General features: G+C 39.8%; 1 protein-coding gene across 1 annotated transcript in view; it reads right to left on the reverse strand.

The window, feature by feature from the left end:
* Positions 1-1609: 1609 nt before the first annotated feature.
* DYNC2H1 (dynein cytoplasmic 2 heavy chain 1) overlaps positions 1610-26742 on the reverse strand; it is a 175915-nt gene continuing 150782 nt past the window's right edge. The window contains exons 84-89 of the mRNA XM_063127107.1: positions 25817-26026; positions 24541-24630; positions 14932-15041; positions 11974-12055; positions 5273-5389; positions 1610-2575 (exon numbers count right to left, since the gene is read on the reverse strand). Coding sequence (XP_062983177.1) covers positions 2417-2575; positions 5273-5389; positions 11974-12055; positions 14932-15041; positions 24541-24630; positions 25817-26026 — 768 coding nt within the window. The 3' untranslated portion in view covers positions 1610-2416. The remainder of the gene's footprint in view (positions 2576-5272; positions 5390-11973; positions 12056-14931; positions 15042-24540; positions 24631-25816; positions 26027-26742) is intronic.

Raw genomic sequence — 26742 nt, forward strand, 5'->3', positions numbered from 1 at the left:
TCGGTGAATGACTGTATAGGTTGTTGCCGTCTAAATCAGCTCTCTTGCTTATATCTATACATTAGTGAATTCCCAGTCCCATACATCCCATGCCTTGCCTTTGATCCCTTTGTCCTGTTTTACTGAAAAGTGTGTGTGTGTAGTTAAAACTTAAGAGTAACAATGAACTACACTGCTGAGATGATGCAAGGTTGGGTGGGTTCGTGACATTGACCTAGTTCACAGGACACGGAAACCCACAGTGGGTTTGTTTCAGAGTGGGTTTTTGTGTTGTTCGAACTCAGGATGATGGCATAAGTATGGGTTAACCACACACAAGGTACCCTGAGAACTCATGGATTGTTGTTGGGTTGTTCACGGTGGGTTGTTTTCAAAGTGGCTTGACATGGTGTGCGAACCTGGCAGCGTGGGTTATGCATGGCTTGTCTGAAAGAGCTACAGAGATGTCTGAGAAGGGTGGCAAAAAATGCCACCACACTGCCTCTCCCACTGCAGCTTGTTGCTGCATTTGACAGTGGCTGGCTTTATCCCCTTGTAAGCTGAGTTAGCACAGCTACATGTGCATGCATGATTGACTTACCTCCTGTTTCCATGCTCATTTTTTTGAAAAAATTCTGCCCCTTCCATGTATATCTGTGGGAAAGTTGACATGAAAACAGGAGAAGGGAAAGCTTAAATGACCCGTCTCGAATTGCCATAGTCCTGAATTGGGGCTGTGCATACTTACTTAGATGTAAGTCAATCAGGCATACACACATAGCTGTGCTACAAAAAGGAATGTTGTTTGTTCCCAGCAAGGACCAGCCAAGGAGGCTTTTGTATTTGTTAAAATAAAAAATAAAACTCTCCGCTCCCTTTTCCTAAAAAGTAAGGCAACCCCACCCCCTGCCCTCTGAAGATATGGCATATGCAAGTGCTTCACAAGATAAGAAATGGAGAGGGGGAGTGGAATCTCATCACAGCAGGAGTATAGACAAATTGTACAAAAAAAGCCTCTAGGATACATGCTGGGAGCGGGCAGGAGGATGAAGGGGGGAGGAAAAACATGGCAAGCGCCTGATCGTTTGTCGACAGCAGTGTGGCTTAGTGCGTGATTAACCAGCCCATCATGGCTTGTTTTCAGTCTGGTTTATCATGACATGTAAACTGGCCCATTGTCTTAGCTAAGCAATAGCTGCTCTCCATTCCAACATCCATTTGCTGATGCAACAGCTCAATGGATCAGAATATAAAGCTCTTTGTTATGACAGCCCGCTGACAGATCATTTCAATCAGAGTGCGATCCTTGTACATTATCCTTAGAGTTGTTTTTCTCCCACCCACCCCACCCCCCAAGGAGGCATGTAACTATTTGCAAGTAAGGGGTATACAGCTCTTAATCTTTCTAATTTGGAACTCAGTAGTGTTCTCCTTAACTTGTGCTGCCAGATCCTTATTGGAATTCAGTTTAGCCCAACCATCATTCTTTATTCTGTCACTATGGTGCTCTTACTGCAGTAGACAGATAAAGCATTTAATACATAGGACACTGAAGATTCAGCTTACTCACAGACCTCAGTCAAACAAAATGGCAAATGGAAAGCTAAAAACCTGTTTAATGAGAGCTTTATAATAAATATAATTCAGTATATATTTCAGTAAATAGATTTCAGTATAAACATCCTTTTTAAACTTTGTACCTCAAGAAAATTTGATACTTAACAACAGCAGCTTGTCTCTTACACTTGTAAAAACAATTATGCTCTTAAAAAAATAAGACAGCTTATAGCAGAATGAAAATACACCAGATGAAAAAATAAAGAGGTCAAAAGAAACTCAAAAACACAGCGAAGATCAAGGATTACAATAGCACACACCTGGAAATACAGAGTGCTACAATCTTGAGGAATTGTACCGTTGTCTGGACAATGTTTAGTAAACCACATACATAAAGGATTGATCATACATTAATAAAGTCATGGGGAGGAATCCATGAAGTGCTAGTGGCGTGTGCAACCTCTACTCATTTTAACAGAGGATACACAACATGAATAGAGATTGTAGAGGACAAGAATTTAATCGATTATGGATAAGGGGTACAATCCACAGAGAAGTTCAGGCTCTAGAGAAATGGATGGGAGCTGTACAAGGGCAGTACTGTTCTTCTTCAGCTTCTTTTAATTTCAATTCAGCTAGAGCAGCAGAATGTGGATTGTGCCCAAAGTGTAATATGTCCACTGGCTATAAAAAAATATGTGATCAAACCTTAGTTCTGCTGTCAACCCACCAGTGGGCGGCGTGATCACTTCTTAAATACAGCTATTTATAAAATCTGTGGACACCTCACATTTTAGTTTTAAATTGCACATACAGAGAGCTCTTCTTAAATAGTACAGTTCAGATCTAGCTGCAAGAGCATTCATAGCATACTTTCCTCTTACTGATTTTTCAAAAACAAAGCAGCTCCACACTGGATCCACTGATCTTGATTGCCTCCACATGGAACATCAATGTTTGTCACCACACAATCCCTCTCTGCACTGGTGTAAACTGGCAAAGAGATGCACTCCTCAGGGGAATAGGGCCCATAAGCGTTCTGTTAAGAAATAAGCATTCAATTTGAATTTGAAGACATTGAGCTGCAATCATACATGTGCTTACCTGGAGGTACTCAAGGACCTTTCTTCACATAGACTCTGCTACAACTGTGCTGCAAGGGAATCAATTTGAGATAAGGAATGCTTTTGCCTATAGTGATGTAGGGGCTAGAGGTCAACTGTGATAAGACCAATCCTGTGTCGATATCAGAAGAGCAGTTGCGTAAGGGAGAGCAGGGTAGGAATGGACACATCAACTGCTGGAAAGGCTCGCTGGCCAGTCTCCTGGCAGGAATGTCCACTACCCATTGCCAGGATTCAGTTCAAATTGGACTAAGAAGTCAGATGAGAATAATAATGTCCTCGGTCCCATGAGGCTGCTCCCTGGGAAATTAAGATTGTAGGAGATCTTGTAAACATACAGAGCTTAGTGTCTATAACCAGCAATAGGGTCCTCATGTGCGCCCACAACTTTAAATTGTAATCCAATGGTGTTTTTATTGGAAAAATGATTTGACATCTTTCCAACATCAGCCGTGCTCCTCTCTGGCGGTTATTGTGGAAAGAAATGACTGGGCCACGTGACTATTTTACAGACATTACCAGGCCTGAGACTAGGCCATGAGGAAGCAACTTTGCTGCTTTGCAAATATATAAATGTTCCCTAAACATTTTTTCTGTGTGGGCAAATTCTGTCAATTTGTTTGACTGGAACTTTCCATAATAAGTTAGCTTGCTGAAGTAGATCTTGCTAATGGTTATGTTAGTATTTACTAATCCATGCACAGCGATATACAGATAATAGTAAATGCGTATCGGAAAGACGGCACCATAACAGATACATAATGGATCAACATTACTGAAATGACTATGTTTGGATCCAAGTCAACTAAAAATATGAAAATTGTTTTGTTAATCTTTGGCTCACCTACACCAAGCAGGACATTCCACTATGAAAACGGTATATAAAAGGCAGGAGCTACACTACTCCTTTATAGCAGTATTGAAGTGCACTGCAGGATCTTCACTACTGCTTTATAATGGTACTGAAGTGCACTGACAACTCTTGGGGCCCATGACACATCTACACCAAGTCGGATATTGCACTATGAAAGCGGTATATGGCATGTGTCATGGGCCCCAACAGTTGTCAGTGCACTTCAACACCGCTATAAAGCAGTAGTGTGGCTCCTGCCTTTTATATACTGCTTTCATAGTGGAATATCCTGCTTGGTGTAAATGAGTCCCCAGAAATCTTCATAACAGGTTATTTTGTTCACACGAACATCAGTTTCTTTTCGACCAGTGTAAGGGTATGGATAATCTTGTAGACTGTATAATATAAAGATTTGTTTCATTAACAAACATATTGTAGCAAGTTTGAAAATAATCCAGAACCTGCGCACAGATCCTCACCAACGCCATACTTCAAAGTATTATAAACAACACAGTCCTTATACATGTCCATTCAAAAATCTCCAGTTTAATTCACGTGGGTCCAGGATTATAGCTAAAGAAACATAAAATGGAGAGATGACACCCCAACGATATCACATCCATTTATTTTATACTGTGTTATAAAAGTCTGGATTCTTCAAGGGAAACCTTTTAGCAATAAACTTATCAGTTTATAGTTGTACGATGCAAACCCATTCAAATTCTAGGCTGCCTTGAGGCTCAGTATTGGGCAAAAGGCGGGATACAAATATAATAATAATTCTGTATTAAAGATTATTACTGTAATTGGAAAGTTGTTTCTAATGTTCAGATTGTTAATTTTTGATGTAATCTTTGAATAATTTGAATAAACTCTGAAATTCATTAGATATGAGTAACATCAAATGTAGCTAAGTATGACCTGAGCCTTGACTGGCCAGGTTGCTCCTTGCTTATGCAACACACTGACAGTAACTGTTGCTACTTTGGTGTCAGCCTGCTATGCTCCATATAATTGTTTCTGCATCATTACAAAGTGAGACAGACATGGTCACTGCATTGATTCTGAAGGCCTCTTCACACACCAATTCCTTCCATGCCATAGTTGACTTTGTGGAGGTTTTTTGCATGAAGTTGTTCAAAGAACGGCTAATTACACATCTACATAGCTACAAGTATGTCATCAAGTGTCACTAGGACATTTTACTGAATCAAGACAAGGTGAGTATGATCTGGGCACAATGATACCATTCCCTAGACCAGTTCAGCAGGTGCAAATCCACTGAAAATGCTACTTTTTGATAACTTCAATGTATTAAATATAGTTGTGAAAACTGGCCCAAGTCTGCCTCTGATCATGAAAGCCCTGTGCTGGTTAAAATGGCTGGTTATCCAATATGGCTTTAATGATTCATCACATTAACTGTTTTAAGAAAATATTTTATTATATTACGCTATTGTAGGAATATGTATCTTTATCTACAGGTCCATATATTCATCTGTATTATACCACTTAGGAAGCATTGCCAAAAAGGGTGAATGAGCCCCATGCAATCTATGAAACCACATTTCCTTTTCCTCAGAAGTGTAACTTTAGAGAAAAAGAAAATTCACTTGTGAATATCAGGAATATAGTTATCAAACTGTAAGGAACCTGGCCTTAAAAAAAAAATCAGGTCAGGCGCCATACTGAAAACCTATTATAGCAAAGGAAACCAATTATAGGACTTAAAAGTTTAAGACCCTTAATAATGAAATACCTGTGGAATCCAGGCCATGTAACAAGGGAGCACAGATGACACACTGGGAGAGTCGTGCTGGTTTTCTGAAAGTCGATTTCCATCAAAACTACAGCCTTCCAGTTGAAGGCCACTGATCTGACATGGAAAGACATAAAGTATTCAAATGTGTGTTGGAGACTGAAATGTGAGCAGTGATTGTATTGTATCTTGACATAAGCTGAATCAGTTCTCTAGATGGTTCATGTAAATAAAAATAAATCTGCAGGAAATATTACAGAATAGAAGGAGGAAGTATAATTTTAAAAAGTTCCAGATAAAGGACACTTCTTATTGGTTTGGATTCCCATTCTTTTTTATGCTAGAGAAAAATACCTGTTTATGTCAGCACTTATGTCAGCGCCAGGTACCAAGGCATTAGAATAATGGAAATAGAACAGCAAGAGCCAAATAAACATTTATTAGCAATGCCTGAGAAAGGGGAAAAAACAAATTCCAGAACAGGCATGGCTTCCCGTTGAGAGGTTTGACATTCGCTTTCAAAGAACGGATTGAGCTACTGCATGTTTTCCGCAAGTCACTGAAATGTTTCCTTCTCTGTTACATGTAGCAATAATGCACAAGGGGAATAAATAAAAGAAATCTTAACTGCATGGGGAAAAAAACCCCTGCAAGATCCACTGCTCCCTTTATTTCTTCTATTGGGATAACAAGACTGTCAGTGTACTATTCAATGGGTGACATGTTTTGAAAGCTTGATTTTAGTAAGTAATCATTAAAGCAATATATGCAGTTTCTTTACAAAGTGCTTTATTCCTACTTTCAGTGGAAATTAAGTTCTGCCAGATTAAATAATAAAACTAATTACAATTTTTTGAAACTGGTAATTTCTTTAGACCTATATTTTTCGAACCACATCATTTAGTGAACCTATTTTAATATGCTTCTCAAAAGCAATGCAGATAATGAAACATCTGTTACCATCCGTCATGTTTCGGAGAAGTCACTACTTTATTACACCATACTATATTGCTTTTTGGGTTCTTGTTGGAAATTGGGTCAAATTCTGTGTCACTTGTCCCGAAGACCACAGAGGTCAACCCACTGCCTTCTGCTGCCATCCATGAAAATTGATGTGGCAGGTTTGTCTTGGCTGCTGGAAGATGCTAACATGGAATAGCAGAGAGGAGGTGAATACAATCAAAAGAGAAACCAGAGTATAGGGGAAATGAATCTAGCAGCTAACCGCCTATCTAGTCAGCTGCTAAAGACAGTCTGGATACCCTTGTCTTACTGTATGCACAGGCAGGTGGGTGGGTGGATGGATGATGATTTCTATTCTGCCCAATAGCCAAAGAACAGGAATGGTGGAGAAAAAAGAGGCTCCTGCCTCACTTTCCATCCATATAGTTTATTCCCATGATTTAGACAGCACTGGAGTACAAAATGTTACTGAGGTACCTTAAATCAGAACGGAACATTGAATATTCACTGTGAAGGTTCCCTCCTGTTCTAACCAAAGGAGGCATGCGCAACAGGCTATGACCCCCGCCCCAACCGGGCCACGGCAAGCCAGTGAACATATGAGCAGGCTTTTGCCTAGTCCCTCTGTCTGGCTCCTCTCTCCAGTTTGTTAATGACCAAGCAATGCAGAATAACTCCAAACAGCCATAAGTGCTTGTTACCATTAGGAAGGAGAAAGACAGGTAGATGAAAATTAGGTGTGCGTAGATTAAGAAATTCAACATCCAATATGACTCAATCTCTGTAAATTCTGGGTGTGACGTGGATGCCTCCTTTCCTTAGAACAGGAAGGAGCCTTCGCAGTGAGTATCTAATTGTTCCATTCCCTGTTCCAGAAAGGAGGCATCCACAATAGGATGTGCACAAGCCAATCAGTAAATGTGGGAGGGAATAAGCTGAGACTTAAGATAGAGTGCTGCAGCACTCTCTGCCTGAAGGTGGTCTCTACCGAATCATAAGTAGTCAATTTGTAAAATTTCACGAAGGTATCGCTGTGGGACCAGGTGGAGGATTTACATATTTCTGACATAGGAACATTTTGCTAAATGTAGTGAAAGTGGCTTCTGCCTGAGCAGTAACCGCTCTAGGCATTGGAATTTGCTGAATTCCATATGATGTAAAGATACATGCCTTGATCCAATGTGCTGGGATTGGTCCAGACGCTTTCAATCCCATAACATGATTTGCCCAGAAAGCGCAGTTAAAACTACTTCTTGTATTTTAGATACAAGGTAGTCTGGTTTGTCTGGAGCCCTGGTTGGAGAAGGGCTGGAAATTGGCAGGAAACCTTAGCCTGACTGGTAATGGCGACAGGGGCACTCCGTAGGGGCATGCACACACTGCAGCACTAAGGTGGGGCGCTTGGCTTGTGAGCCAGAAATTGGCAGAAAACAGCCGGGGCTCCAAGTCACCATCTTCATCAGACCCTTCTTCCTCCTACAGTAACCCTTGAGACTTATGTGACCAAGGTGGCTTGGTCTCCTGATGCTCTCAGTCCCTGAGCTGTGTGGACTTCCTCAGGTTGTATATTTGATTGTGCAGATCTCAATCTTTATTTCAAACAGATGTGTGAGCTGACATGTTATAAAATAACTCTTAGTTTCAGAGTTCAAGTTCTCCACGGTAGGAATTGTATGATTATTAGGTGCTATTATGGCCTAATGGGCAAACCATTAGGAAGCGACTTTCATGCTGATCCTGACATTGCACAGATCTAAATAACTGTATGCTTTTAATATTTTTTGATCAAAAGTCAGCTATGAATAAGCAGCTCATCTTATGGATGTCTGCAAAATCTACATGTGTCTACCTTGCAATATTCCTTTGCTACATTTCCCCTCAAGTCTTTATATTGTTATAACTGAAATCATAGTACTGTCAAAATGTCCTTTATAACTCCTTGATTTCCCAGTGATTTAAAATATCACAAGAGGCGTGAATGGCACTGACAGGTCAGTCGGTGCATTTCCATGTGGGCATGAGATTGTCAGGTAAGAGTTTCTGTATAAGTAATTGTAAATGTCATTAAGCAAGATATAATTATGTACAAATTGATTCTGAATCAAAAATTCATCATAGCGTTAGGAAGAACTGCTCCCCTAATCATGCCTTGAGGTTATCTGCTGAATTAATCATCCTTTTCAGGGATGGTAATCCCTCTGGACCAAGCAGTAAAGTTGGTTCAGCATGCCTGATTAAATGGGCATCTGCACTTCAAATTGTCTGCCAAAGATGACCCCAAAGTTTATTAGATGACCTTTAAAGATACAGTTGTAAAATCCTATTAGAAGTCTGAATGGCTAAAAGGTAGGTTTGTGCCTGTAGACGATCCTCATCCAAGATTTATAATCTACAGGACCCAGCCTTCAATAAGACACAAGAAATTCCTTTGCTCCTGTCACTGATTTCTTAATCAGTTTCTTCTAATTTAACTTCTTTTGCATATAATGCTATTTCCCCTGGGATCTGCCAGCCTTAGAAGTGCTATTTCTTGCTTTATTACTTTTTTCCATTTTATAAAGAAACTGGTACCTGCTGCCAAAAGTTGCTAATGCTTACCTTTTAGCAATCTCCTTTTACAGTAGAGCCACTCCCTGGTCAGAACCATTTTAAAGGAGCAGACTTTGGCTTGGCTTAGCTACAAGGGATGCTAGTGATATTTTAGTGACTCCTATACTCCCCTGGAGATCTGGCTGTCTTCCAGAAGTGGTGAAAGACATCTTTATACCAACTGGTTTCGGGTTCGCTTCTTGAATGCCTCTAGTGTGGGAGAGCCCACGACCTCCCTAGATAATTGGTTCCATTGTCGTACTGCTCTAACAGTCAGGAAGGTTTTCCTGATGTCCAGCCAGAATCTGGCTTCCTGTAACTTGCTCGTTATTCTGTGTCCTGCACTCTGGGATGGTCGAGAAGAGATCCTGGCCCTCCTCTGTGAGACAACCTTTTAAGTATTTGAAGAGTGCTACCGTGTCTCCTCTCAATCTTCTCTTGTCCAGGCTAAACATGCCCAGTTCTTTCAGTCTCTCCTCATAGGGCTTTGTTTCCAGACCCCTGATCATCCTCGTTGCCCTCCTCTGAACAAGCTCCAGCTTGTCTGCATCCTTCTTGAAGTGTGGTGCCCAGAACTGGATGCACTACTCAAGTTTGTTAATCAGAATATCATGGGGCACTTTGTCAAAAGCTTTGCTGAAGTCCACAGCATTCCCAGTCCACAAGGGAGGTTACCCAATAAAAAAAATGAGATCAGATTAGTCTGACAGGATTTGTTCTTGACAAATCCATGTTGGCTTCTAGTAATCACTGCATTGTTTTCAAGATACTTACAGACTGACTTCTTTATAATCTGCTTCAAAATTTTCCCAGGGATGGATGTCAGACTGACTGGTCTAGTTCCTAGGTTCCTCCTTTTTGCCCTTTTTGAAGATAGGGACATTAGCCCTCCTTCAGTCATCTGGCACTTCACCCATCTTCCATGATTTCGCAAAGATAATAGACAGTGGTTTTGAGAGTTCTTCTGCTAGCTCCTTTATTACACTAAAGTGCAGTTCATCAGGCCTTGGAGATTTGAACTCATTCAAAGAAATTAGGTGTTCCTTGACCATTTGTTTATCAGTCTCAAGCTGCAATCCTGCCCCTTCAGCTTGTACTTCACTTTTTCCACGGGGGTGATAGACCTGCTTTTGGGAGAAGACTCAGTCAAAGTAGGAATTGAGTACTTTGGCCTTTTCTTTGTTATCTGTTATCAATTTGCCATCCTCATTAAGCAGTTGAACCGCCATTTCTTTCCTCTATGTTTTACTATTCACGTATCTGAAGAAAACCTTTTTATTGCTTTTAGCATCCCTCTCTAGTCTCAGCTCATTCTCAGCTTTCTGCACTTCTGAACTACCTGTCCATACTCTTCTATTGTGACCTGGCCTTCTTTCCACTTCCTATATATATCTTTTTTTGTTTTCAGGTCATCTATAAGCTTTTTGTGAAGCCACATTGGTTTCTTCTGTTGTGTTCTATCTTTTTTCCTTGTTGTAATTGTTTGTAATTGTGCCTTTAAAATTTCCTTTTTAAAAAATGCCCACCCATCTTGGACTCCTTTTCTCATTAGGGTCACTTGCCATGGGACCTTATTATCATAGTTCTGAGTTTTGTTAAAATCAGCTTTCCTGAAATCCAGAGTATGTGTATGGCTACACTCAGCTTTTGCCTCCTTTAAAATAAAGAGTTCAAGTATGCCGTGGTCACTTTCCCCCAGAGTTCCTGTAACTGCCATTTTATCCACTAAGTCATCCCTATTGGTCAATATCAAGTCAAGGATAGCCAATCCTCTAGTTTCTTCCTCTACTTTCTGTAGGAGAAAGTTATCAAATATCAGGAATGCCAACAGGCACACAACTGCGTTGTTTCTTCAAGATAAATAAATTGGCCACACTAGGGGCAAAAGGACTACCCATGGCCACTCCTTGAATTTGAAAATAAAATTGGTCAGAAAACCTGAAATAATTTTTTTCTAAAATAATCTCCATCAAGCTGAGAAGGAAAAAAGTTGGCAGGAGAGAATCTTATCTCTTGTCAAGGAACAATTCTACAATCGTCCGTGCTTCCTCGTGAGGTATGCTAGTATATAATGAATTTACATCCATGGTAACCAAGACAGATTGAGATGGAATTAAAAGGCCCTCCACTTTATTGATAAAGTCTTTAGTGTCCTTTAAATATGAAGGAATTTGAAAAACAAAAAGGTGTAAGATGTAATTTGAAAAACAAAAAGGTGTCCCATACTGGGACAGGGATTCCAATATTGAATTTGACCCAGAAATTATTAGACGGCCTTTTGGTGGGAACCCAGGCTTATGTATCATTGGGAGTATATAAAAAATAGGTACTCACAGATAAGGATTCTGTAAAAAATTAGATGTTGTTTCATCAACAAGGCCCAATAACATTGCTTCCACCACAGTGGTCCTAATGATTGATGAAATATGTTTTGTAGGTCCGAGGAGATGGATTTATAGCAGGAGGGATTATTTAATTGTCTGTGTACCTCCTGTAGGTAATCCTTCTTATCCAATAGCACAATAGCCCCCCTTTATCTGCCTCCTTAATAACAATGGAACTGTCTTTGGATAACTCATAGACGATTTTCTGATCTATTTTGGATAGATTATGATGTCCTCGATGTTGATTGTTCTAACTTGAATAAGTTTTTCTCAACTAAATGTTCTAACACTCTGATGTGTGGGTTGGTGGTAACAGGAGTAAAATAAGAACGGGGACGGAACGAAGATAAGACAGGTATTTTATTTCCAAAAATTCCCTTAAAACTCCACTTTCTATAGGAGAAAGTTATCAGCTACACATGTCAGGAATTTCTTGGAAGGGCCACTTTAGGCAGTATTTGTCTCCCAACAGATATCGGGGTAACTGAAGTACCCCATCACTACTACATCGCACTTCCTTGAAACATTGGCAATTTGCTTTTCAAAAGTTTCATCCTCGTCTTCTCCTTGAAAGGGTGGTCAGTAATAGACTCCAACTATCATGCTCCTTTTATTCCTTGCCCCATTTATTTGAATCCAGATCTGATAGGATAGATTGCTTAGTATATTGTTACCCACCCCATGCTCTCATCAGTTTTTCTTTTACAGATATACAGATCTGCAGAAGCTTCAGCAAATGAAATGAAATTTGAAAGTACAGAGTACCTGAACCTGGAGCTTTGCTTCTCTTATTTGACCCTTCCAGGATGCTGTAAATTTTAGGCTGTCCACTGAAGAGCACATCACCCTAGATAAGAGAAAGTAAATGAACACCTAATTACTGTATTACACTAGGAAATGTACAAATTTTCAAAGATCAGTTTCACCTGCTGAGTAGGGAACTGTATTAATAATTCAGAAAAAACTGGAAATTGTTACCATGAATTTCAGTTTTCTGATTCCTAAGGAGGGCATTCTCCACCTCCTGGAGCTTGTAGTCAGGGTCCACATCTAAGTTTTATCTGTTCATTTGGAGGAGCCACCCAGTCTCTCAGACCGGAATGGAAAAAGTAAGAAAGAGAGTGAGTAAGAGAAGGATTAAGATTAGGAGAAGGGAACAGAGAAGGAAAAAAAGGAGAGAAAGGAATTTTCCCACGAGAAAACAAAGGTGAAACCAAGATATAGGCTAAACTCTGTAGGGGTCCAGCTGGACCCAACCGCTCTGCTCGTTAGGTAGGGCTGGTCTGGGAGACAGGACAGCTCCTCCCCACAGAGAGATAAAATTTAAATGTGAACCTTTCCCACAAACTCAAGGAGGAGGTGGCATCCTAAGGTGGAAAATGCAGTGTTCTATAATATAAAGTAATATTTATGTCAATGAAAAATAAGATGCTGCATTACATCAAACAATATTATTTCAGTCTGAATAAGAAAGTTACACAGTGTTTTCTGAATAACTAACATCTCCATGTTCTAGAACATTTTTTTGGTCTGAATACCTAATTTACATGCCTATATGTAATTGCACATTTCCCCCCCACAAAAACAAACAGTATTTTATCTTCTCTCACATTCTCCATGGTGTGTGTGTGTATATATATACATATATATATATATATATATACACACACACACACACACACACACACACACACACACACACACACACACATATATATATATATATATATATATATATATATATATATTCTGGCACCAATCAAACTCTTCCCCTAAGGATTCTCCTCATGGTACTCCCAGGTTTGCTCTTCCTCTAATGTTTAGAAATGCTGGGATTTAACTAGAATCTGCTGGCAGAGAAGGTGAGAGCCTGACGTATGCTGCATCAGAGCTACTGTTCCCTGGCAAGGGAATTGTGGCCATTGGTCTCCATACGTTTTGATTTTAATTGATTAACGATGACCTTATTCTTGATCAGCCAGAGACTGCTTCCATGTTTGCAGTGGTACGTTTGAAACAACCCTACACTTGTGAAGTGTAATCTCCCAGTACTATCGTATGTATTCCTTGGATCTTGTCAATGCCCTACTGGATCAGAACAAAGGCCTCCCTAGTCCAGCAATGACCAATCAACATGCAGAGGATTGCCCCTTCACTGCTTCTCCATTTTAAACCATACTCTCCCAAATTGCCTTTTCTTTTAAAATGAACCCCCACCCACCCATCCACGCATACACTTGAGTGTAATATAAGCATCCTTAAATGCACAGGGGCTCCTGAACATCTTTAAAAGCAATTCTTACAAATACATAGGTCTCAGTGAAATGAATGGAATTTATATTCTGCTCTGTTCTTTGACATTTGCACTTGACTGGAATTTCTGTTTTACCTTGCATCAAGCCTGGTCTATATACTATTTCTACACTTTGAATTCTGTGGTGTCATTTTTCTCTTTGGCTATGGTACCCTTTTGGCACTGGTTAAATTTTAACTGTTAAAAACCTTCATTCTGCTCCCCTTGACATGCTATGGAACCTTTAAAAAAATACTGCCTAGATCACATTAATAGTCATTCTTTTCGTGGTGGTTAAAAGAATTCTTGGTGGTTAAAAGTTAGAACAACTTTCTTTTTAAAATATGGATTCAACCATTACAGTCAGGACATCCACATGAAGACAATGTCCTGCCTAAGATGATGCTGTAGCTGCTTCCAGAAGGAAACCCATATTGCTGGGGAAAACGTGTACTGCTGGGTTCTCACCCCCCACCCCCACCCCAAATGCAGCCCACCAGCATACTTCCTCCCTGAAACCCCACAACCACTTTGTTTTTGCAATCTCAGGAACTCAGCAAAAATAGAAGGATTATACTGGGTTATCGTACATGTCAGTAGGTTAACGAGTTATGCAGGCTTGGTGCTTTACCTGTTTTTCAACTGGTAGGAGATTTATATTGCATTTATTTATTTATTTATTTATTTGATTTGATTTGTTTCCCATCCAACTGGAAAATGCCCTCAGGGAAGTTTAGAATCATAAAAACAAACAACAACATCAAAGTAACAAAAATACATTACAATTATCAAAGTATTACAATATTAAACATTAAAAACATTTTAAGATATTAAAAAACATCCCACTTTTCCATGGTTAAAAGCCGTGGTCAAGGCAGGTCAAATTCAATATAAAACCTAATGGTTAGATCGAGCTTTAAGTACATGAAAATGGGCTGGTTGAAGCGGACATCCCAGCCCACTCCCCAAAGCAGCCCTGCCAGCCCTCTGAAAATGCTACATAGAGGGTTAGGGGATGCTACTGAATGGTGTGAGCTGTGGTATGAAGGGGCAGAAGAGGGGATCCTTGAAAATTGGGCAGAGGCACCTTCTGTCAGTGAAAACCTTCCATCCATGGAAGTCAAATCCTGGAACCAACCCTAAATTTCCAAAATCTTTGACCTAAAAAGTAATAAAACAGAGATAATCGCAGCAGCTTAAAAGCAATAAAAATAGCATCAGCAATATGGATTTTTATGCAGGCACTGGAAGTGCCTGAGGCAAGGCTCCGCACAGGTGCAGAGCCTATAAGTGAGATGCACAGAGACCACGAGAAGAACTATGCAATTTAGCTTTCCCTTGGACAGTAAAATGAGGCAATCAGAAGTCAATAAATGAATGAAAATGGGGCTCACAAGTTCATAAAATGACATGGCAACTAGTTCACTTACCTTGCAGTTTCCTGTCGTAGGGCATTTAGAAATGTGTCTGGGTGGAAGAGTTCTGCAAGGTCGAGAGTATCTGAGAGCAAGGTCTGCTTTTCTGCTTTGCTTACCCAATTCTACAAAGACAACATTGTACATTAATTGAGAAAAAAATCTAGTTTACTTTACATAGATTGTCTTGGTGTTGGAGTGGCTGAGGAATGCTGGAGGACACCTGCTTGGGGAAGGCTCTTATAAGAAAACCTTAGAAGCCTTCCATAGGACTAAGACAGGAACAAGCATCTGCATCCCTCTTGCAATGTCCATGAGGTATGACATCCTGGAATGTTTCTTTAAGAATGTTGTTTAGTCACTTTAGCTCTAGAATAGTTCAGGTGTCCCTAATCTTCTTCACACTGGTAAAAAGACAAGAGGGCATACTAAAGGACTTCTGTCATGATGGAATGGGTTCTGCACGTCATATATCTAAAGGTAACAGACTACACATAAGATCTTCCAAGGATTATCTGGAAATCTATTGTTTCATGTCAACACCAATGTGGCTTGGTAGAATGAAAATCAGCCTGGTTTGATGAATGGAACTTGCTGGATACAAGCCAGCTTGTCAGAGATGTGAGCTGATACTCAAATTTAAAGTGGCCACCTGGGCTTGTCTGTACAGGCCGTTTGTATTGCTTTTTGGTACAAAGTACATTACGAAATACCTTAATAACGCCTCAAATGTATAGTGCACTGTGTAAAACAATTTTTACCATGCATCATACATTATATTCAGCCTTAAAAATAACTAATCATAATACTCCTACTCCATTATGAAATATTTTGCATATGAAATAAAGATGGTGAGCTATCCTATCTACAAACAAAATGCTCATATGTGTAACTATTTGTGAGCTCACTGTATGTTGTGAAATAAAACACATACACACATCTTCTTAAAAACTTATATTGGTACAAACATTTCCCTTCAGCTTATCAATATGCACTGGAAATGTAAAGTGCCCATTTGCTATAATATTTGAATTTAAAGTGCAGTATTTATCATGAAGTGAAATCTATATATAAATATATCATGATGCCTCAAAGGGATAATGAAATACTTAGTAATATAGTAAAATCTCACAACCCACTGAAATGCAATTAATTAATTTTCTGAAATCCAAACTTATTCAAAACATACCAGGGCGGTTTTGACAGCAGCCAGTATAAGATTTTGACAGCATCCAGTATAACATCAGATTCATGAAAGGTTCATGAATCTCACCACAGGGAGGATGATTGGATTCTACTTTGGATGTTTCATCGGATATGTGAAAAGAAACATCTTCATCCTTACTATAGCCATATGTCATATGACTCTCATGGAAGACGACCAAAATTCTTCCTCCTTCTCTCTCAGCACTCTACAGTCTTCCATAAAAGACAGCTTTGTTTGCTGAAAAGTCCTTAAATCCCCAAACAATCATAACTTCTTAGCTATCTCCTTCTATGGTTTGGATGACACTTCATGCTGAGTTTAGCGTGTTGTTCCTTTCAGCAAAGAAGCACAGGTAAACCTATTACCCATCCCATGCAACCAGTCTCTTGCATTTAAGCACTTCCTCCTCATATCTGATATCAGCTGGACACTTTTAGACTAGTTCTATCAGAAGATCTGTCTCAATGGTTCAAACATTGGCTCTGGTCAACTCTCTTGTTCCATCTTTTGTCTGGGATACCTGATTCACGTGGTGAATTGTGGGGAGCAGGCTGTGACAAACTGGCTCTCATAGTTGGAAAGCCACTCACGCTAAAATAGCACTAAATATATTGTAATTTGTTTTTCTATCACAGTGTCAAAACACATCGCTACGGTCTTTCTTTCAGACACAAGCTATTTAATCAAGTGACCTTTAAATGTGTCACAACACAGATTATGAATCTTCATCCCAGACAATTAAGACTGATTTGAGGGTCCGTCCATCCCACGCCTTTCTCTATCCATTAGTAATGCATTGGCCATATCTGCATGGTTCTTTTGATAATTTAACAACATGTTCCCAGATAGCATGGTTTTCCCATTAGAAAGACAGAATTTTGTAAATTATTCAGTATCTAAGTGGTCATAGGAGTCATTTTGTAATTTGTGTTTAATAAATTCATTTTAGTAGCACCTTCAAATAAACATTTAATTCAGCTCTTTGGGAAAGTTATGGACAAGCTGTTATATTCAGTAACACTCTAAGAGACTGCAATGGTTGACAATCACACTTCATCTTCATTGAAGTCCAAAGTAATCTCTTTTTAATTTCTTTTTAATAAAGTCTGTGAGTTTAGCTGGGAGGCTGATATTTGAGGACACATTTTTCAATCATAACTATATTCTAGTTTATTTATTTTTATTTATTTATTTATTACATTTTTATACCGCCCAATAGCCGAAGCTCTCTGGGCGGTTCACAAAAATTAAAATCATCATAAAACAACCAACAAGTTAAAAATACAAATACAAAATACAATATAAAAAGCACAACCAGGATAAAACCACGCAGCAAAATTGATATAAGGTTAAAATACAGAGTTAAAACAGTATAATTTAAATTTAAGTTAAAATTAAGTGTTAAAATACTGAGTGAATAAAAAGGTCTTCAGCTGGCGACGAAAGGAGTACAGTGTAGGCGCCAGTTTAATGTGAGAATCTCAGTTTTTGGTATCCAGTTATTAGAGAGTTAAACCCAAGGCAGAATTTATTCTGAGCGAAGATAAAAAAGGTAGAGTTTGCATCATTTCCAGTAGCAATAATCCACACTACTGTTTTAAGTGTCTGAAGGCCCACATGGATGGGATTAATTTTGTAAACCGCCCAGAAATCTTTGGCTATTGGGCGGTATAGAAATGCAATAAATAAATAAATAACTGTGTGATTTCTCCCCACCATGTTCTTGGCTGGACAAAAAGGCAAAAAAATCAGAGGTCCACCATGCACCATCCTTGCGGGCCTTCAAGAAGGCCTTAAAATCATTTTCTTTTACCATGGCCTTCCCATGATGAATATTGTTATTACTGTTAGTATTGTTATTTCTGCTATTGTTGTTCCTGCTGGTTTTATTGTTGGTTTTATTGTTTTAATTGCTGTTTTATTGCAATCATGTTTTTATTGCTTTTAATATTTTTAATATTTTATTACTGTTAATATTTTATGTATTTTATTGTTGTAAGCCATTTGTGAAAGCCTCTGGCCTGAAAGCCGGCCAAGAAATGTTTTAAATAAATAAATAAGAAATCATGTGGGAAAGTCACATGAGATTGGTTCACGAATATGGCTCCAATTTTCACATATGGACCACAGTGGTGTTGGATCTTGCTATAAGAAAGCAGCTACAAATTAACTAGAGGTAAGTGAAAATGAGGCCTTAGATGTGACTTCGAGTAAAGATGCAGCTTTTTGTATCAGGAATATAAGTTCCAGCCGTGACTCAAGATGTGCAGTGGTCTAAGAATAGTGCAATGCTCGGATAGAAGCACCCACTGGTGATGTTGCAACAAGAATCTTCTTCATCCCTTTCATAACATAGGTGAACAGTACAAGTACATTTGGAGGTGGGGTGGGTGGGAAGGGAAGGCTAAGCCTTTGTGGCACAGTAAGAAAGAGTGCTAGCATAGGGTTGCACAGTGCTTCCCTGTTGGGGGAAATTCAAGGAGTACTACCACTGGATGGGAATGAAGGAGGGAGGGGAGAATTAAGTGAAGCAAAGGATATAACACAACCTCCTCACATAAAAAAATCTTAGGATTATTGCAAAATAGCAATAAGTAGGCCAAATCACATGACAAAAAGAATAAGAGAAGGGGTGGGCAAAACAAAGGTCCAAAGCCAGACATGTTTAGGAATTCAAAACTCACATCTGATTCCTGGCTGGTTCAATGGCTGATTTCCAACAGTGTTGGTTCACTTTGGAGATCTGACAGTATTTGGAAGGGCGCCTGGATATGGGGGTCAGGAAGAAAAAAGGTGTCCTTGGATATTCTGGTAAACCACTTTTGAAACCTGTTCTAACATGTCCTGGTGCTTGTGGCCCTATTCCGGGAGCCTGCAAGCTTTATAGGTGGTATCTGCCTGGCAGGTTGCTGTTAGGTCCTGCAAAGCTGGGCTTCTTTCTGGGTGTAATGAATGGAGAACCCAGGCTTGGCTGGGACTTAAATGTCTTGAGATGCGAGTCTTGGAAAAGAAGTAGGTGCTTTTCCCCACTTCCTTCTTCACAGTAGGAGGCAAGTCCTGTATCTTGTCTTCTGTTTTGACTAGAAGACTTCCAGGGATTCCAAGGAACAAAGATGCCCACCCTTGGCACAAAAGGCAAAGAAGACCCTGGAGGCAATGGCTGGGATTCCTGCATCACTGACGCTAATTTTCTGTTTTGGAAATCAAGTGGGAAATCATGGTTTAGGTGGCTGCTGTCTGGACCTTCTTTACGTTGAGATTTGTGGGTTCAGTGTTGGTGACATCTGCACAAGAAAATCGATAGTTTTGTTCTGTCCGGGGTGGGTGGGGAGATGGCTGGGCAGCAACAACCCAATGCGTTTCCCTTAGCTTTATCACCCACTGAAACAAAGCGGGGTGAGGAGTGGACAGAATTTCTTGTAGGACTCTTCTGGATAAAAAAAAAGTCATGATTGAGGAAGTACCTAGTTATAACTTGTACTGTCTGTGACTCTCTCAAACTACTCCTTCCTCTAACTGCCTGCCTCTATTTTCTTTTTAGCGGATTATTGAGAACAGAACCCAGCATGATTCTCCTTCTACAGTCAATGCAGAAATGTATGTGGTATATAAGCAGTGAGCTCATCCTATCCAGCTTAAAACTGGAGCTTGCCTTCCTGGAAAAGAGGAGGGGCCACTTTATGCTAGCTATCTTCTTCTCTTAAGGTGAAAATGAACCTTTCGCACCTTGTTTGTAAAATGCTGGAACCACCCCAGAAAGTCTGGGTTAGCTTGTTGTTCTGCCAGGTCTGGGGAGTCTGGAAATGTAATACCAAGTGTCTCCTTGGGCATATTTATGTCTCCGTGGGAGTCAAATGTGTGGGTGATATATGTCTGTGCCTTGATTTGTGCCATCTGGTTGACTCCAACATGATGGCAGGGATGTCCAATTGTGTTTCCAAACTGAAGTTTTCCCCCTTGCAGGAGAAGCCACTGCCACTATTGATAGATTGTGGCTGTTACTCTTCTCCTTGTTGGGGCTGGAGGGAGATAGCCACATCCTTCTCTTGGTGAAGAACAGAGGGGGAGTGTTGTCTGTCTTAGGCTAGAGCAGCTACTGCAGCAGAGTCTAGCTATTAAGAAATCTACCCTTCCCTTGGGAATGGGCATTTTAGGCCTAAAGGAGAAAAAAACATAGTCAGAAAATAAGAGAACTCTGTTGGTCATTTTGTGCCTCAGAAGCAGTCTCCTCTCATCCCCAGTGGTGAAATCAGAAGATTTACTCTGCCTTGAACCAGGATGAAACATTATTTCCAGAAATGGAGACTGCATGCTGCATCCCAGACATAAAATAAATAATGGTGTAAGTAATTCCCTTGGTAGTGTAAACTTGGTTAAAGTAACTACCAGAATCTAGTACTCACAAAGCATTATTGTCACAAAGCTTCTCCAAGGTTCAATAAAGTTTCATGCCTGTGGAGTGGCCTAATGAATCTAATAATCCTTAGCAATATGACAGGCTGAAATGTTAATTTGGAGTGCATTCCTCATCTCATTGGGTGTCCCCAGGGGTAAAACATTTTACATGGAAGAATGAAATTAAAACACTCTTTATTATAGAACATCCTAATGCAATATTCATCACCTACAGACGATTATAGGGAGCCTATTAAGGGGATGAATTTTGGAGCTGACAATAATAACCAATATTTGTTATGGGAGCTGCTACATCTTCATTTTAGTTTTGAGAGACACTGTCAAGGTATCAAAGGCGTGTTTTGTGCACAAGTTCTGATTTTGAAAATGTCAGATTAAAATAAGAACCTTCTTCAGTAAGCATGAGAAATGATATTTGAATTTTATGTTTTTATGATCTTGAGTAGTTATATTTTTCTCCGATGTATACATTTGTTTAAATACAAGTTAAAACATTTCTTTATTTCCGTAAAATCCATTGGAAAAACATCTACTAAATATTTAGAAGTTAAAGTATCAGTAGAGTTGAAGGATCTCTTTAAAATAAATTATCTACCTGCCACAGATAACATAAAAATAGGATTGTGGACTGGGAAAATTGTTCTAGGCAAAATATCACAGCCTCTGAGAGAGGGGAAAGGTTTTAGTACCATCAAGAAGCTCGATAGTGCCCTCGTCTTATATGCAGGTGCACAAAAGAAACACAAACAGCATTCCAACTAACTGCAAAATTGAGCAAAGGAATATTAAAAATAAAATGTTGCAATCTAAAAAGTTGTGTATGTTTACAGTGTACTAAATGCTTTGTGTACATGTGGGCATAACCTTTTATTTGTTTGTTGATGACATTCCTATGCCACGAAATAGCAGAATTCTCTGGGTGGCTTACAATTAAAAATTTAAATACCAAATTAAAGTCATAAAGCCTAAATGCAGCATAAAACCAGCAACTGAGGATAAACCAACAGGCCTAAATGTACACATTATTTCTGTTTTCTTAATCTAACAGATTTTAACCAGCCAACTGTAGTCTGAACGCAACAGTTGCAATGCTCTCTATGTAAGACAAACCAATTGAGCAATTAATGTTAGTATTTTAATATTTGTTTCAAATTTCATTTCTAATGCACACTGGACAAGATGGTACACTCTTGAATATTTTGCATTTCTTCTTAGGGCATACATTAAAGGTACAGTCTCACTACAGTGTACAGTCTTGTACACTGAAAGATCAGGTTCGTAGTCTGGGGGTGCTTCTAGATCCATCACTGTCGCTGGAGGCTCAAGTGGCCACAGTAGTTCGGAGTGCCTTTTATCAGCTTTGGCTGGTTCGCCAACTACGGCCTCTCCTGGACAGGGATAGCTTAGCCATGGTGGTACAGGCACTAGTAACATCAAGACCGGATTACTGCAATGCACTTTATGTGGGGCTGCCCATAAGGCTGTTCCAGAAACTGGAGCTAGTACAGAATGCAGCTGTTTGGCTGTTGTTGCGAGTTGCCCCTTTTCAGCATGCAACACTTTTGCTGAGGGAACTACATTGGCTGCCTATTCGCTACCAGGTTTAAGGTTGTAGGGTGACCATATGAAAAGGAGGACAGGGCTCTTGTATCTTTAACAGTAACGTATAAAAGGGAATTGCAACAGGTGTCAATTGAAGTGGGTGAAATTCCCTCTTCATCACAACAGTGAAAGCTACAGTAGCTATAGTAGAGTGGCCAGATACAAAAGAGGGCAGGGCTTCTGCAGCTTTAACCGTGTTGACGAAGAGAGAATTTCACCCTCTTCAATTGACACCTGCTGAAATTCCCTTTGCTACATTACAGTTAAAGATACAGGAGCCCTGTCCTCCTTTTCATATGGTCACCCTTAGTGTACAAAGCCCTAAACAACTTGGGACTACCTGAGAGGGTGCTTCTCCCTTATCAACCTGCCTGGTCACTGAGGTAATCAGAGGGCCTACTCCCGGTGGTTGCACTTAGACCTACGGCCCAATTGAAGTCTACCAATTGAAAAGCCTTCAGTGTAGTGGCCCCCTTCTTATGGAACTCCCTGCCTTTGGAGGTGAGGCAGGCACAAATGTTGAATTGCTTCTGGTGCCTCCTGAAAACACTGCTATTTCAGGAAGCCTTCCTTGAGTGACTGGTTTTATCAGAACTCAGTTTTATCAGAATTCTGTTTGTTTCTTTTTAAAAATAGTAATTATTTTAGCATGGTGTGTTTATTCTTTTATCCTATCTGCTGTTCAGTATTCTGAAATCTTTTGGGTGTGGAGCAGTATACAAATATTGTAAATAAATAAATAAAACAATAAATGAATAAACAAGAGTTCTACCCTTACAGGCAGCCATATTATTTTTTTAATATTAAGCCTTACTGCTGCTGCTGCTTCTATTTCTTCTTCTTTCTTCATTTTCCTGCCCACCATGGCCTTCAAAGCAATGTACATTAAAATCCAATAAAATCATAATACACTGGCTGGAGGATATGGCAAAAACCCTGTTATGGTGGCATATTTCCAGATAAAATTCTGCCAGTGGAGATCTTCCAATACAACAACGTAAGGCATGCCAGTGCAACTCCATGCTGGCATATTTGCACTGCTGGTGCGACTCCACTGATTTACGACCCCAAATGGGATGGAGACAGGGAGGATCAGACATATTCCAAATTCTTCAGACTCTAGTGTTAAGGCTGTTGTCACATAATATTATGCCAACTTCAGTGGCCATGTAAGTTTCTTATAAAAAGCCAGGGCAGGGCATGTGGTGTGGGACTATATCTCTCTGGCCCCTTGTCCCCCAGCCTTAGAGCCCACAAGGGGAAACTCTGGTGATGGAAACGATGGAGAAAGGGCACTTTGCAGAGCATGGCCTGTGAACACATATGGAGAGAATATATTGCTAATGCTTACAGGTATACCCCGCCTCAGAACTTCAGACACAAACACCAAACAGCTTTCCCTCCACACAACTGCAACAACTTGGGGTGTAAGGACGATACACACCACACAGATAAGCCAGGGGGAGACTATCCTTCCTCCCTGACACCTGGAGAGTCTATCCCCCAAATAGGAGACTCAAGGGTAAGAAGCATGTACTCCAACCCACAGGTAAGCACTCTGTCAGTAAATGCCAGCCGCTCCACTACAATCGCTGCTACTTTTGCAACCTGGCCACATTTATTTATTTGTTATTAACATTCATATACTGCCTTATCTGGGGTGACCATATGAAAAGGAGGCCAGGGCTCCTGTATCTTTAACAGTTGTATTGAAAAGGGAATTTCAGCAGGTGTCATTTGTATATATGGAGAACCTGGTGAAATTCCCTCTTCATCACCACAGTTGAAGCTGCCCTCTTTTAAATCTGGTCACTCTAGTATAGCTTCTGCAGCTTTAACTGTGGTGATGAAGAGGGAATTTCACCAGGTTCTCCATATATACAAATGACACCTGCTGAAATTCCCTTTTCAATAGAACTGTTAGATACAGGAGCCCTGTCCTCCTTTTCATATGGTCACCCTACCTTACCTGCTAAAAGCCCATAAAGGCAGCAAAGGAAGAACCCCTGGGTCACACCACTCTCTTTTCTTTCCTCACAAACACCTGGCCAGGTCCAGAAAACATTTGTTGCAGCTGATGATCATCAGGCAACTCTCCAGCAGCTGCAGAGTATAAGATCTTCCACAAACTCAATTCTGCACACACATCTCAAGGGAAGCCCACAGCATGACTAACATCAGTGATCAGGAAGCTTTCAGCTGTTGCACAGGTATGCCAACCTACCTGCTCCATACAGGCTTAGTAAGCCCAATTGTATTTTACACTTATTGTGTCAGTAGCTACCTTGGGATTTTCTTTCAAGAAAAGATGGGATATGAATATGAAAAATAAACAGAACATATGTGAACTTTACCTTAGGTTATTAAAATGCTGAATCTTGGTGAAATGTTAAATGTACCTGGATAGCATGTGCTCGCGCTACAACCGCTCTGAGATATTGTAAAGGATCTTCCGGGCCTTCCCATTTGCTTTGCCATGTTAAAGGGCACTGGAGAGAAAAAAGAATAATTAGAGATGCTGTTGCGCTCTGTGATTCTCACATCTGAGCTGCACTTCCATGCTTATGGAGGAGGAAGAGGATTTCCTTTCTCTGTGGCTAGCAAAGGAACTCTGTAGCTTCTTTGTAGCGTTTTGGTTGACCCATCTCAAGAATATTGTAGAGCTGAAAAAGGTGCAGAAAGGGGACAGACAAATTGATTAGGAGGCTCGAGGCCCTTTTCTACAAGAAATAACTAACAAATTTGGGGCTTTTCATTTAGAAAAAAAGATGTCAAAAGGGGCATGATAGAAGGTTATAAAATAATGCATGGTGTGGATATAGTGGGCAGAGAAAAGTTTTTCTCCTTCATAATACTGTAACTCAGTGTGATCCAATGGACTTGATTAGTAGAGGCTTCCACCTTAAAGCAGGCCTAAAAATAATTTATTTATTTTATAAAAAAACACTACTAGATTCAGGATAGACAAAAGGGAGTATTTCTTCCTCACTACATAATAACTTTATGGAATCAGTCACAAAATGTAGTGATGATGACTATCTTAGGTACTTTAAAATATTAGATTAAATTTAATGGAGGATGGATCTATTAGTGGTCATGACTCATGACTGGTATATGGAACCATCACAATTAGAGGATATTTGCATATGAATTACAGTTGTTTGGCTGTTTCTTGACTTTACAGAAACATCTGATTGTTCCCCGTGAGAAATATAACACAGAATTAGGCACCAAAGTCTCCAGGCAGATTCCATAATGCTTCCCATGTCTACAAAACAAACCTTAAGATCCTCTTTGGAGCCATGCTCCATGTGCCTCCACCAAGAGAAGTGAAGAGGGTGGCTATTAAGGGGAGGCCTTCTCAGTGGTGGCACCCGACCTCCAGAGAGGCTTGCCTGGCATCCTCTTTATGGACTTTTCACCACCTGGAGAAGATCTTTTAATTTGCTCAGGTAGTTAACATATGTGTGTTTTAAATAAATCTTGGGCGCTCACTAGTTTAGTGTTTTTAACCTGAACCACTAACTGTTTTGTCGCCACACAAAGGAAAGTTTTATGTGGTATTTTATGCCATATTTTTTATTATTTTCTGTCTTTAATTATTGTAGATAAGATTGACTTAGTTACAGAATAAAGAAGCATTATGTACATTGAGTATTTAAAATAAAAACGTACCTTCTGGTTTAATAAAGCACTTGCTAGTTTTTGTACTTCTGAGCTCAACAGCGAGGTTCCCCTGATGACTTTACTGAGAGCAGCAAGAGACTGATGAATGCTCTGAACTAAGCGAATAGCATTGAACTGTTCAAGAATAATGAATGAAAGGATTGGGGAGCCTTGGCGCTCAGAAGGAGGAGACACCTTCTGATGAATCAGATTGGAATTCTAAAGAGGGGGGAAAACAAGCATTTTGGCTAATCAGTTAAAGCATTATGACATCCTTTGGTCAACATTTTTTTCCTTAAAAACACTCCAGAAGTATACACTAATGCCAGAAGACCTGGGTCATACAGTTTCCAGAGTGCCTGGCATCCATAGTATGGACGCAGGCACTCTGGAGAATAACGTTTCCCAAGCTTGCTGGCACCTGTATTGCTGCAATGACAGCACTATAGGCACCAGGAATGGAAACACAGCAGCTCGAATCAAGATCTAAGTCAGAAAATAACTTTAGCAGAAAATGGTGGTCACTTCATAATGTGGCTGAGCATTATGAGCAGACCAAGTTCATTTTCTGAGACTGGTAATTACAGACTTTAGTGCCATTGAGCTAAAATTCTATGTATCTTAGGAAAATTAGTAACCAAAATTGAAATAGACTATAATAAGGGAAGTATACAGGATGAATCTGAAACTTGTATGTTGGGGAAACATCTGATGCTGTAGTTTAAATGCAGCTAATTAGTTCTTCCTCTTCAATAATCAATGTTCTTAAATCCTCACAAGTCTGCAAATTGCTCAACTAAAGCCATTAGCAGAAAATTAGTTCAGACATAATTTTCTCAGGATCCTGATTTCTTCCAAAATCAAGCAGTAAATCATAGATAATGAAAAAGAAATTAGACAGATTAAATGACTTTACATTCATGAGAAATTTATAG

Source organism: Elgaria multicarinata, chromosome 5 (genome assembly GCF_023053635.1).
Source record: "Elgaria multicarinata webbii isolate HBS135686 ecotype San Diego chromosome 5, rElgMul1.1.pri, whole genome shotgun sequence".
NCBI classification, from domain to species: domain Eukaryota; kingdom Metazoa; phylum Chordata; class Lepidosauria; order Squamata; family Anguidae; genus Elgaria; species Elgaria multicarinata.